At 42.9% G+C, this 13,135-nt stretch overlaps 1 protein-coding gene across 1 annotated transcript; it reads right to left on the reverse strand.

Annotated features, from left to right (window-relative positions):
- On the reverse strand, nucleotides 1-10,803 carry LOC146626646 (transforming growth factor beta-1-induced transcript 1 protein-like). Its single transcript, XM_085360704.1, has 11 exons — nucleotides 10,599-10,803; nucleotides 6,919-7,067; nucleotides 6,763-6,818; nucleotides 5,508-5,644; nucleotides 5,350-5,431; nucleotides 5,026-5,110; nucleotides 4,156-4,350; nucleotides 3,906-4,079; nucleotides 3,696-3,777; nucleotides 1,616-1,764; nucleotides 1-574 (listed from the first exon to the last, which is right to left on the reverse strand). The coding sequence occupies exons 1-11, from the start codon at nucleotides 10,609-10,611 to the stop codon at nucleotides 308-310; spliced, it is 1,389 nt and encodes a 462-aa protein (XP_085216830.1). The 5' UTR covers nucleotides 10,612-10,803; the 3' UTR covers nucleotides 1-307.
- Nucleotides 10,804-13,135: the final 2,332 nt, after the last annotated feature.

Genomic DNA, 13,135 nt, shown 5'->3' on the forward strand with positions numbered 1-13,135 from the left:
TTTTACACCTGGTAGCAAAACGTAATTTTCATTTCATTTAAACACACTGTGTTTTTGTTTCTGAGCCGTGATAAAGTTTGTAACCTTGCACTGAAAGTCCATGGTTAAAATAAAATAGGGCTGGTTTGGGTTGGATGATTCTGTCTTCCTCCTCATCTCTCTGCTGACTCAGATATTCTTCAAAATTTACAAAGAGTCCAGCTCCGCCCTAACTCCCACAGTAACAAAAAAAAGAAAAAAAAAGAGAGAACTGAGAGTCACATTAGGGCTTCTTCTCAGGGCAGGCTGGCGAAGACCTGCTGGGCCCTCAACCAAAGAGCTTGATGAAGCAGGGGTGGCAGTAGGGTTTGTTCTCCTGCTCCTTGAAGCAGCCTTTGCTCAGCGGCTTCAGGCAGAAGTGACACACGAGGTGATGCGGGTGGAATTTGGCCCCCATTGCGGTGACGCAGCGCCCCAGGATGGGCTGCTGGCAGGCCTGACACATGCTGCCGCGGGACTGGTGGTAGTGGGCCTCGCACAGCGGCTTGCCCTCGTGCTCGAAAAAGCTGCCGTTGACGAAGGGGCTGTAGCACTCCTGGAAACGAGAGGAAGCGACACAGCGAGACCTAGTCACAACGCTGACTCATGCAACTCTAATTACAGCGTTTTCATGTGAAATGACAACTTTCCCATGACATAATTCCAGCTTATTTGTGTTTTGTTTTTTGCATGAACTTCCTCATTGAGGTTTCATTGCACAGCCATCGTGATCTATTTGCCACGGAGCAGATTCAGTGTGTCAGCTGTGGGTTAGGAGACTCCTCAAAGGATAAATATGAGCTCACTGGTCTCATAGATGTTCAATCTGGGAAATTTAGAATCGGCCTTACAAAGAAAAAAATCAATCACTGAATCAACTCACTTCTATTTGAGGTGCTCCTAGGACAGGAAATATATCATTAAATGCATTTATTTTCACAGCAAGGTTGTGTTTAAGCTACAAACAAAACCCTGTTTCGACACACGACCACAAACACACTGAATCTTTTCTAGTGATGCTCCACCAACAGGAGCAGTCTCCAAGCATTCATCCAAATTCAGCTGAAATCAGGCAAGAAGGAGAACAGAGAGCAGCAGCAAACATAGACGACATAAATGCATTTATAAAGGCAAATAAAGGTTAGGAGAAATAAGTAAAACTGAGGTACCGTTTAAGCCATGACATTTAGCAAGCTGTTATTTATAAATCCAGAAAAGCTTCCCTTTAATTAAGACGCCTTCGTCTGCCACATCTTTGCAGTAAAAGACAGATGTGGCCAGTGTTAATATAAAAGTCCTGGTAATGTCTTACCTGTGCATGTGGCATATTTGTGTTCTGCTATTCTATCACCAATAGTCTTTTTATTGTCTAGGTTAGACGTAACCTGGCTGTGAAAATAAAGGTATTTTAACTTTATTTTGAAAAGGGACTTCCTTGGTATTAAAGGATGTAAATTCCTCTTAATCTCCTCATAAACTCTCATGGTGTTCTCCAACCTTTCTGACCTTTTTCAGAGCAGATTAACCTGAAACGACCCGTAAGCCTAACGCATCAATTAATGCTGCAACTCTTGATCAAGTAAAATGCAACACTCACCCGACATACAAAGCACTGTGGGTGCCAGAGAGAGTTTAGAGCTGAGATGTAGTTTTCCAGGATGGGCTGGCTGCAGCCTTGACAGCGGGAAGCAAACAGAGTCAAGAAGCACTGCTGGCAGTACTGCTGGCCCTCACGGTCATGGAAACCTGCAGAGGACATCGCCACAGTTTGACTCAGCTCAAGAGCTCTTTTGATAAATGTCAGATTTACTGTATAATATCACAGATTTAAAAAGGAAAATCAGTCCAAACCTTCTCTTTGTGACTGCGGTTTGTGCAACATTACATTTTATTGATCTGAACTAACAACGGCCGGCTGTATTTTTCCATCTCAGAGCTCGTGCTGCTTTAAATTTGGCCATTTTCTTGCCAAGGAAATACAGAGACTCAGTGTTTTGCCTCGAAATTCACGGCAGAGTGAAACTGCCGATATAACCCCGATCCCAAAAAAAGTTAGGAAACCGTGTAAACTGGAAATAAAAGCGGAATGCAGAGATTTGCTAATGTTTTCGACCTCATATTTGAAAACAGCACAAAGACAAATTGTCAGATGTTGAAAGTGGTCATTTAAACCAATTTTCAAGCTCTTAACACTATCATGAACCAAATCACTGAGAACCTGCACAGACAATTTAGGAATAATGTATCCAAAGTTTTTACAAATTAAAAGGAATGTAAGGTTTTAATCAGTTAACTTGCACAATGTCAATAAAAAAAACTCATAGAAGAAATCTCTGTGGGCAACCTCAAAAACAAAGTGCTGTTATCTTCTGACCCTTAAGTAGTTCTGCCTTACAAAAATGACAAGATTGCTGCTTGGCTTCAGGAATACTTCTGAAAACTACTGTCAGTCCATCCCTGTCTCTGCAAATATATTTTAAAACTCTACCATGCCATGAAGCTCCCAGCACACAGTGTCAGTGCTGATGTTAATTCCACTCTGCAGTTACTGAGACAGCAGAGCGTCGCCGATCTTGTTGCTCCTCAGCAACTTTGCCTGATCTGTCAGTTCATGGCTGAGCTGCTGTGGTTCCTAAATACTTTCACTTTTAAATAAGCACCACGTAAACTCGATGGTGGAATATCTGAGGAGGGAGGAAATTTCACAATCTGACCTCTTGAATTCACATAGACATAGGCTGCTGGGGGATTCCCATGATGCATTGAGTTTTTCCTTTCCAGTCACCTTTCTCACTCACTATGTATTAATAGACCTCTCTGCATTGAATTATATCTGTTATTAACCTCTGTCTCTCTTCCACAGCATGTCTTTATCCCGTCTTCCTTCTCTCACCCTAACCAGTCACCCCCCTCCCTGAGCCTGGTTCTGCTGGAGGTTTCTTCCTGTTAAAAGGGAGTTTTTCCTTCCCACTGTTGCCAAAGTGTTTGCTCATAGGGGGTCATATGATTGTTGGGTTTTTCTCTGTATCTATGAAGCGCCTTGAGGCGACTTATGTTGTGATTTGGCACTATATAAATAAAATTGAATTGAATTGAATTGAATTCGACGAGTTCTTTAGAACGACGCATTCCTTTACAAATGTTGCAACGACAGACTGCATGGTTATACACCAGCATTCAAAGATTAAGAGGTGTGGCCTTAAACCCTTCAGTTATATAACGTGATATGAACGTAGATACAAAAACATGGCCGCCTACAGTCATGGACACTGCAACTTTGTTATCTTTTCAAAAAATTAGTAAATTTGTGCAAATGTCTGAATATCTGTCATGACCCCACTAGTCATGAAACATTCAGACAGGATGTAGCCTTTTTTAATGTAAGGTTAAAATCAAATGTTCTAGGGTCTCGAAGTGCAAACTGTAAGTTATTATAAACTCTGAAACTGGTTGTAATGTTTAAAATAATCTAATAATTTAATAAATGAGATAAGATGTGCTTTATTTACCGCAAAAGGTAGGAATTTCCTGAAATATATATAGTATAAAACTTTCAATAACATTATAAAATGCTGTCTGAATGCTAATGGATGTATGGTATAAAGGGCTTCATGTAAGTGTGGCCTGACTGCAATGTATTGTTACCCCTGACAGGAATTAACAGCACCACCCATTACCTTCCTCTCCAAAGGCGCGGCTGCACTTCACACAGCAGAAACACTCTGGGTGCCAGTTCTTGTCCAGAGCCGTGACCATTTTCTACACAACGATTAAAGTGAAAAAAAGAGAAAGTTACAGAGCTTTAGGTGGGCTGTGATATCGATCTGAGCTCTTTAAATAAGCTCAGAGTTGAGTAACAGAAACATGTTCCCATCTCAGCGGCTCACGTTCAGTATGGGTTTGTTGCAGTGCGCGCAGTGAGGGGAGAACAGCGTGAAGTAGTCCGGCTCGCAGTACGGCCGCCCGTCCTTCTCGAAGAAGTTTCGACTGCCCAGCTCCGTCTCACACTCGGTGCACACGAAGTGCTCGGGGTGCCACACCTTCCCCAGAGCTGTCACCACCTGCACAAACAGCCAGGTCAACTCAAGTGAGGGTCTTCCTCATCACATGTCTGACAGATATATTCTGACTGCTCACCTGTCCGACAACCGGCTTTTGGCAGGCTGAGCAGTTCCCCTTAGAGGACGTTTGCACTCCTTGTCGGGTCAGGTCTGATTGGAGGAGCCCCAGCATGCTGTCCAGTGAGCCTCCTGATGAAGGAGGCTGAGGAGGGGCAGCGGCCGGCTGCTGCGGTGATGCTGTAACGGGCGCTGGAGTGACAGGCGCAGCTGGCTGAGAGAAGACAAAGCACAGAGTCCTTATGATGTTAATTCTTTGGGAGTTTATCATCACTCCACAGATGGTGGAAATTAATTTGTTTGGAAGAAACCAATGTGAGGAAAAGTCAAATCATAACAATACTGCACATAGTTTGAGCCAAGGCTCTACACATGTCTCTCTGCTCTGCCTGGAGACTTTAGCCTGGTTAGTCATGGATATGCAGTGGAGACGTTTCCTTTTTAAGACTCTGTTCCCACAGCAGTCTTGTTTATCACTCACAGCTGGACTGCATACTGAAACTAAACAGCCTTATAATGACAGAACTGCCTGCTCTGCTCGCAAGCCGACTCACCAAAAAGGAGAGAACTAGATTATACGCTGTTCCAAAAGCTGATCTTTAAGCTGACTACTGACAATCTGAAGCTATTTTAGACTCTGGAAAAATTAAGACCAAGACTAATTTTCATCCACAAGCCATATCTGGTGACTGATCTGTACCAGCAGGCATGTGCTGTGGCCAGCAGGCTGCACAGTAACAGTGTAGCCCTTATGAAGTCAACTCAACCTCTACAGGGATCCAACACTAATATTAGCATTCTGTAAAAGTCATATAGTGAGCGCCGCTGTGAATTTACAAGTAAAAAGTTGACAGGTTAGCATTTTCATGCAGCTGTGGGTGACTCTTACGGTGCTCTGGACTCTGAAGTCAGACAGCGAAGCCATCAGCTTGTCCAGTTCCAATGTGGCCGATGTTGCAGAAGGCTTCGCAGAGCTAAAACACCGAAATCAAACCCACAGATTACACACATGATCAGAAACATGCTAAAATGCTGCACACTCGCACATGTGCAAATATGGATTTTTACTTGCAATAAAAAAATAATACTGCAGGTTTTTAAATGTAAGCAGATTTTAAAGGGGTGCGTTTGCATAAAACAGACCTACTTCCTCAGTCGTATACAGTGATACTCAGACAGATTATACTCTCTTATTTCCCTGTGGATTTGGTACCTGGAGGAGGAGGTTGGTGCTTTATCCTTGATATTATCCCTCTCATCTTTCTTAGAAGAAGGGAACTGAGCCAGGATCTCATCTAACAACAAAACAGGATCATAGATAAGAAATCTGATTTAAACACGAGGATTTAAAACACACGCACACATGCTAACCTGTGATGTTAAACTGGGTGGCGTTGAGTTCCTGTAGCAGATGGTCCAGTTCACTCAGACCTCCCCCCAGCAGCGAGGAGGAAGAGAAGGCCAGAGGAGGATCTGCGCTTCGGGGAGAGCGCGGTTTACACACTGTGCTGCAGGGAGACAGATAATATTAACAATAAAAGGCATTAAAAAAACAAAGTATAAACAATGTTGTTGGACTCGTTATGCGAGGAGGAGAATTCTCTCGCTTGCTTAAAAACCACACATTGCTTTGCAAAGAGTGATGTAAAGAAAATGAATGAGATTCCTAACAGGGTTTGGGTTCATACATCAACATGCTGACACACCATCTCTCCGTGTAAAACACTCTATCCCAGTCCATCAAAACTTCACATGCCAGCTGTGCTCAAAATGTGCAACTCTGCAGCACATGCTGAGCTGCTTCCCTGAGACAGAGGGACACTTTAGGCACCCTGATTAAGTCCTGAGGGTCACCCAATGGAAAAGAAGCCATTATCATCAGCTAGCACATCTGGGACCGGCAGCTGCTGGTGGATTAGAACAAACACATTTTCATCAGATCATCACACCCAACTGGCGGAAACCAGTTGCTGTTGTGTTAGAGTCCTTGGGGTGTTTCATTATGCTAGAGGCTAACACCTGCCCAGGATTATTGCTTTGGTGGGTCTTTAAGAAGAAGCTCCCTAAGTACGAGCAGATAGCTGAAAGCAGGGAAGCTGCTGTCCTTGGATTTCATTACACTGGGCATCGAGGGAAAACTGAGGAATCTGCAACACCCCACATGTGGTAGAGAGAGCCTCGAGATGGCTGTGGCAAGAGAGGAAAACCATGGAACAAACAGGTAGCAAGCCATCTGGACACAAGCTGAGGTCTGATCACCTTCAGCTGGGCAATTTAGAGGAAAGAGCCAAAACAATAATGATGATGTGTTGGCTTGTGGTATTTTGAACAAGGCTAAAAGCAGCAGGAAATTTAGATGCCTTAAACCTGGCTCAGAATTACATGTCATACAGTTAATTCTTCTTTTATTAGGTACTCCACGCTAGTTCAGGTCCTTCAGAACTGCTTTAATTCTGTGAGGCGTAGATTTAACAAAGTGCTGGAAACATGTCTACATGCCAAAATACACTGAGTTGCTGCCGTGTGATTGGCTGTTTAGATATTTGTGTTTACAAACAGCAGAACAAGTAATGAATTTGCCGGTGATCCTGTGAGCAATGGAAAAAGACATCTATGAAGGAGTTACCTGTATAATTTGTCAGGGGTGGAGTTCTGTGTAGTCTTCATTGCTGAAGAAACGGTCTAAGAGACAAAACAGACGAGTGATCAAACAAACTTTATCAAAGCCTCTGCATAATCAGGAAGAAAGAAAACTGGTATGAACGTGGCCCGGATTGACCACCTGCTGCGGGGTGTATGCAGGAGGCGGCGGCCGGCTCTGGGCCGGGTCCTGGGTGGTGGGATCGGCATTTTGAGGCGGGTCAGAGGTGAGCAGGACGGGACACCGAGGTAAAGGGGAGCCTGTGTTCTCCAGATCAGCAAGGAGGGCATCTGGAAGGGAGAGAGAAGTTTCTGTAGCACCACAGAAGCCACATTTCATGTCACAAACATTCATGGTTGTCACTAATGGTGCCAAGTTTATTTACCAAGTATTAAAAGTCAATCAAGAGATTCAAGTTAAGAAAGTAATTTAAAAAGCATGCAAAGTATTACGCTGCATGACAAGAAGGTATTAAGTTGAGTTAAACGACAGACGAGACGAAACACATACAAACGCATGCACAGGCAGCTACGTACCAAACACAACAATACGAGGACTGAGAGGGTAGTTAAGCGGCTCAGGCACTCCTGAGGAGACACAGACAGCCTTTTGTGACCAATACAGCAGCAGCAACTCAGCCCACACACCGAGACACAACACAGAGGACAGCGAGCGCTGGCGGACGCTCGTCACTCAGAGGACAGGACAGTCAGAACCGGCGCAGCTCAGAGATAGTCCACTGACGGTGAGGTCGCTCAGACGCTCAAGCGTTCCTGCATTCATATTCTAAACATGCCAGTGTGGAAAGGAAGCAGAGGAGGAAGAGTGTTTGGCAGCTGATATCTGAGTCCACTCCTCCGCCCACACACACTCACACGCTCACTCTGAAGTAGAAGCTGCACAGAAACTAAACTCACTCAAGTGTTAGCATCTACAGCTGTGTGACATCACTTATCCTGACAAGCAACCGAAGCAGACTGAAGATGAAAGAGGACTTCATATGAGTAACAGTGGTTTACCATGTATGTGTAATGACATAGCAACCATTTATTGTGAGTCCTGAAAGGGTACCAGTCCCTTTTTTTTTTAACTTTTATATTATCAAAATGAAAATTTTGGCCTTCCCTTCCAAGAAGTTAAAATAAATAAGAAAGGTCAGTCCAGTTGTAAGCTGGTTCCAGACTGACACAGAAGACTTGTGTTACCTCAGGGTTACTGAAGTCAAGCACACAGGAGTGACACTTTTTACCAGACAGAGGCTTTTTGTACTGTATTTTAACACTTTAACATGATAGGAATGGAAAACAGGCTTATCGATAGAATTCCTTAGCCAAAGCCAGACAACAAAATATCCCGACTTTTGATCCCGTGTACAAACAAATCCAATCATGTGGCTGACAAACATCCTGTCTCGAGTGCTTGAAGAAAGGCATCTGGACTTAGTTTGTGAAGATGTTTTGCCTCTCATCCAAGAGCTGACGGAGAGTCCCAGGTATTTAACAGCTACAGGGGAGGCAAAACATTCACCCTGTGGCAGCTGGGAGAGGCTAAAGGGCCCCGAGACTCTGAACTGGATAATCGGAAAAGAATGGATGGATGGTAAAAAGTCCACTTGCTTTAATTTCTGGACCTGGATGCCTGAGAACTCAAACTTAACGTCCTCAATTTGTAAAGCCCAAGCTAACGTAACCATAACAACATCATTGTGACATCATCAGCAGATGTTAGAAATGTGCAGGTGTACGACGTGAGAGCGTGCAAAGTGTTCGAAAGCACTTTATCTAAAAAAACTTTGGAAGCTTGTAAATTAGGTCTGAGGATCCTGATAACAGATGGTGGATATTTAAAATTCCAAATTTCTTTAAAAGACCTTCAAATGTTTTCAGTAAACAGTTTACAGTGATGCAATATCTATTACATTTTGGTTAAAAGAAAAAAAAAAGTACTTTCTTGGGGGGGTTCTGGTACTTCTGTATTATTACGAGTCATGCAAGTCAGAGCTTTGTAGAAAACAATAAGGTTTTCCAGTCTTGATTACTACTTGGAAGCAGGTGAATGGTCTTTCCATGAAACCTCCTCCCAAAGCCACGGATGACACATCTCAGGCACTCCTCAGATGTGGAGTAACTGCTTCATCTAGTATTATCACACTCTTTCTTGTATTGCAGCTGTGACTCAGTGTGACAGACGAGCATTGCACAACTGGTTTTCTTAGTTGTTGATGTAGAAAAAGAACAGCATTTAGTCACACTGCCAGATAATTCCGGCCTATTTAATGGATGAAATTTGACGTGTCCATTTTCTGCATGCTGATTTACGAGCTGCAGGTCAGAGTTCATTCATGGCTTTGGAGAAACCGTCACAGGGTGACTTCCCATCTAAAGCAGCTACGCAAGGCTCGTCACATTATGAATCATGAATTTCTAATTCAGAATCTGGTGAAGTGCTATGTTCTAAACCTACGCTGCTCGGCCATGTGTCACAAAACTTGAGTTTGCCCGGCCCGAGCGCACCGCTGTGGTCATTTCTACCCCGGATGATTCACACTTCTGGTACGACCATGCGGTGAGAACCGTGTGCATATACTACTGGCCCTCCACCTCCCTGCTGTGCTGTGTGTCTCTCACACACACACAGACACACACACACACACACACATACTCGAAGAGGCTGAGCAGCACATATAAGGAGCTGAACTTCTCTCAATGGGAATTATGACCATATTTAGAGCGGCCTGCAGACTTGTTTGTCTTGGCCGTAGGCCTCTCTAACAAGTGGTCTCTCTCTCGCCGAAAGCCTCGCCAAATCCGATGCATAAACTTACAACACTGTTGGACGACAGCGCAAGCCAAGACTCTCAAACATGGCGCTCAAGCCCAGCACCTCCGTGTCACCGTGTGCAATCCGATCCAGATGTGCCCAGATGTGTACACCATGCCATTTTTTCCCCCTCCTCGTGTTGCTTGAGAAGCACAAATGCTCCACTCTTGAAGCGTACTTGGTGAAAAAACAGAAGAAACTCCCAGAGAGAATGGGCAGCTGAGGCAAAAGCCATGTCTATTTTCCTTGAACTCTGTGGCTTTTACAAATAGCAGCATTGCCCCGGGCTATTTCAGGGCCTTTCCAACACACAGCTATTTTCTGACACAAAGAGTCAGCTTCCCATCATGTTGTTTTAGAGAAAAGAAGACATTTGCTTCCAGTATCATTCAGAAATGGGGGGGATGCTCTCTGATGCTGTCTTCTCTCATGTCTTCAATTCCTTCAAAATGGAAAACACTCTCTTCAACATTATGTGGCACTCCATCCATCCATAACTTGTTAATGTTAATGGACGGACATGCCTGCTCTGGACCCCTTTAAATCGAATTTTCAGAGCTTTTTATTGTATTTGCAGGCCGTGCAGGAAGACCCGAGTGAAGGTCGGGCAGATGTAGAGCAGTGCACGGGTTCATGTGTTACCTGCATGTATTTGTGGGTATGTGCCCCTGCACAATGAAGGTAAAACACAGCTCTACAAACATCTAAAATATTGGCATGTATGAGTTATTATAAGAAATTTCCTCACTGTTGCTGACTGGGAACTTGTACCACTCATTTTTTTAAAAAAGTATTTCCTACTGCTTTCCATTGCTCCTTATGTTACAGCCCCTCTTTTCTACATGTCCTTGTAAGCCAGGGATCTGTACTCTATGACTGCCAGAATCAACATAGACCTTATTTCCTCCGTTTGGGCACACCACCCCTTCCCCACAGATCCCTTCAAGATATCTCAACATGTAGTTACAAGGCATGAAACGAAGAGCAGCTGTAATACTCACCCAAATCCTCCATGATAGGATCTCAGCCGACTGTTTCCCTCTTTGTGACACAGCGCAGACACCATTAATCAGTAGTGATGACCGTGGATCACAGCTGGATAGAAGGTCTCGGCGCTATTGTCTGCGTCGGTCCTGAATAACTTCTTGGGCACCGTTATCCGCCAACAGAAGGAGGAGGAGGAAGAGGAGGAGGGCGTCCCGTCTCTTTTTTTTCCAACACGGCTCTCTTCCTGTGTAATGCCTACCAGGACCTCAGAGCGAGGAAGGCGTAGTTAAATAAATGCGGTTACAAACTCGCATTCCCCGGACACGAGACGTCACCCTGGACATTCCTAGTCCATATTTGGGATCGAAAATTAAGGATTTAGTGGCTCTAAGAGAGGACGCGCCGCTGCTTCTGCTGCAAGCGTGTAGTTCTGAAAACAGAAAATATTGGAAATGACGCTCATTTTCCCGGTTTTGTTTTCGTTTTCAGGGTTTTAATACCAGGACCTTCCCATTTTTGGTTTCTTTACGTACTTGTTTCATTTCCGTGTGCGTGCATAGGACTAAAAATCCAACACAATATTAGTGAGATATTAGTGATTCACACTTTGAAAGCGTTTTTTTCTTTTCCTTTTGGGTGTGTGGGGTATTTTTTATAAGGCTATAGAAAAAGAACAGAAACTATACGCGTATCCCAAAGCCAGTTTTCAAAGTTTTCTCCGCTCAGTGTCAGGATTAGGATATATCCAATTTTTTTTTATTGAATTTTATTTCAATTCTTAAGTCAGACATATTCGAATTAATACACACTAAAATTTTAAATTAGGAGAAACGGAAAAGTCACCTGAAATAAAAGAACTTAAGCGATAGTGTACAAAGCAATAAAATAAAATAAGAATGTGCAGGAAATGACTTTCGTTGTATCGTTTGTCAGCACAACCAGCCTGGTGAGGCTTTTTATTTATTGGAGATGTTAGGATGTCTCTGTCGTCTTACTCTGAAAGTAAAACTATTACTAAAACGTTTTCAAACAATAAAAACTTTATTTATTAACTATTCTATTTTATATTTTGGCAACTGGATGTAGGGTTAGTCAAAGCGTTACAAAGCGTAAGTTGTAGAATTGACAGCAACCTGTTTACAGTGAAACTAACTTGGAAATAATTAAGTTGTTGTTTTTTTTTAACTAAAACTCCCATCTTACTGGTTATATGGTTTTCACACTGAAACTGCACAGCTTATGATCATCTTGTTGCTGTACTCCCACTTTGACATGTATCACTCACCTTAATATCGCTGCAGACCAAATCCATTCCCAGCGCTCCCTGGCAGCACTGGTCTCACCTAGCAGGACAGAAAAGGTGGCAGAACGGGACCAAGGTACAGAGGCCCAAACCAACAGCCCTTCCTAAAATCACCACAGATCAAAACCTGGACTCTGTATGAGAGTGCTCCCTGACACCATTTTTGTGATTGTTTTATGACAAAAGCTTTATTTAGAAAAATAAAGGCTAAGAATGAATGTGTCAGACTTTTGAAGGAGCACGACACTGGTAAATTATGTTAAGGTTAGTGATGTAATGTTAACTATACTCAGATGGTGGTGGTGATGCAGAAACTTCTTTCACGGTTAATGTTTAGACGTGCCACTGCAGGGCGTAGTAACCTATGGTCGTATTACAGGTGGAGGTCTGGCAGCTGTGCATCAGCTGTGTTTCACTCTCATGGACCCTAAATAGAACTAAAATCATCTTTAATGCCATAATTTCTACTTGTGGCGTTTTCTGCTACGAAATGTCCAAAGCCCTAATCCCTGCTGCATTCCTCTGGTTCCAGGTAAGCTTTTCACTCTTGCAGCTTCAGGTTGTTTTAACATGACAGTGATATGGTGAAAAACAACTCATTAAGTGACTCATTCCAGTCACTTAACTGGACCTCTACACTACATTTTTGCTGGCAATGCCTTTTGGAGAATTTTAATTAGTGTAGAAGTTAGGACCAAATATAAACAGCTTAAAATAAACCTGGTGCTTTTTGGATACCTCCTGGAGGTTTGAAGGGGGCGTTTTTGTTGATTTGAGCTTTAATTTTACAGTGAATCTATATTATAAAAGAAAAACTGTCCATCCTGTTCTACAAATCCCAGAAAGAAAATAGCAGTTTCACAGTTTTTAACATATCACAGAATAAAAAGCACAAGTGTAAATAATACAATTTAAATATGACAATTTGTTATACCTGCTTACTGTGCATGCCGGCTCACATATGGGCTGGACAGAGGCATTGTTAACGTCACTATCACACCTGTATATGAGTTTTGTGACTTCTACATCATCAGTGATTTCGATTTTACCCCCAAAACAGAAACACATTTTTTGAGCGATACATAAATCAAATGAAAAAGCAAATATGATGCAAATTAGAACTCACATATGCAATTTAATATTTAAGTTCTCTTTTTTTTTTTAATTTGTCAAGGATCAATAAACACTCCTTTGTCAAAAAGTTAAAATTTTCTGGAAATTATTTCATGGTTCAGGCTTTGCATGGTT

This window comes from Diplotaxodon limnothrissa, linkage group LG8 (assembly GCF_057381915.1).
Source record: "Diplotaxodon limnothrissa isolate DT_005_m linkage group LG8, D_limnothrissa_male_GT1.1, whole genome shotgun sequence".
Taxonomy (NCBI): Eukaryota; Metazoa; Chordata; class Actinopteri; order Cichliformes; family Cichlidae; genus Diplotaxodon; species Diplotaxodon limnothrissa.

Excerpts from the sequence above, each read along its gene's own strand:
- LOC146626646 (XM_085360704.1), bottom strand. Across the intron at positions 5,432-5,507 it reads CACCCAGTTTAACATCACAG|ATGAGATCCTGGCTCAGTTC; the intron begins GTTAGCATGTGT and ends TTTTGTTGTTAG. Across the intron at positions 3,778-3,905 it reads GCAACAAACCCATACTGAAC|AAAATGGTCACGGCTCTGGA; the intron begins GTGAGCCGCTGA and ends ATCGTTGTGTAG.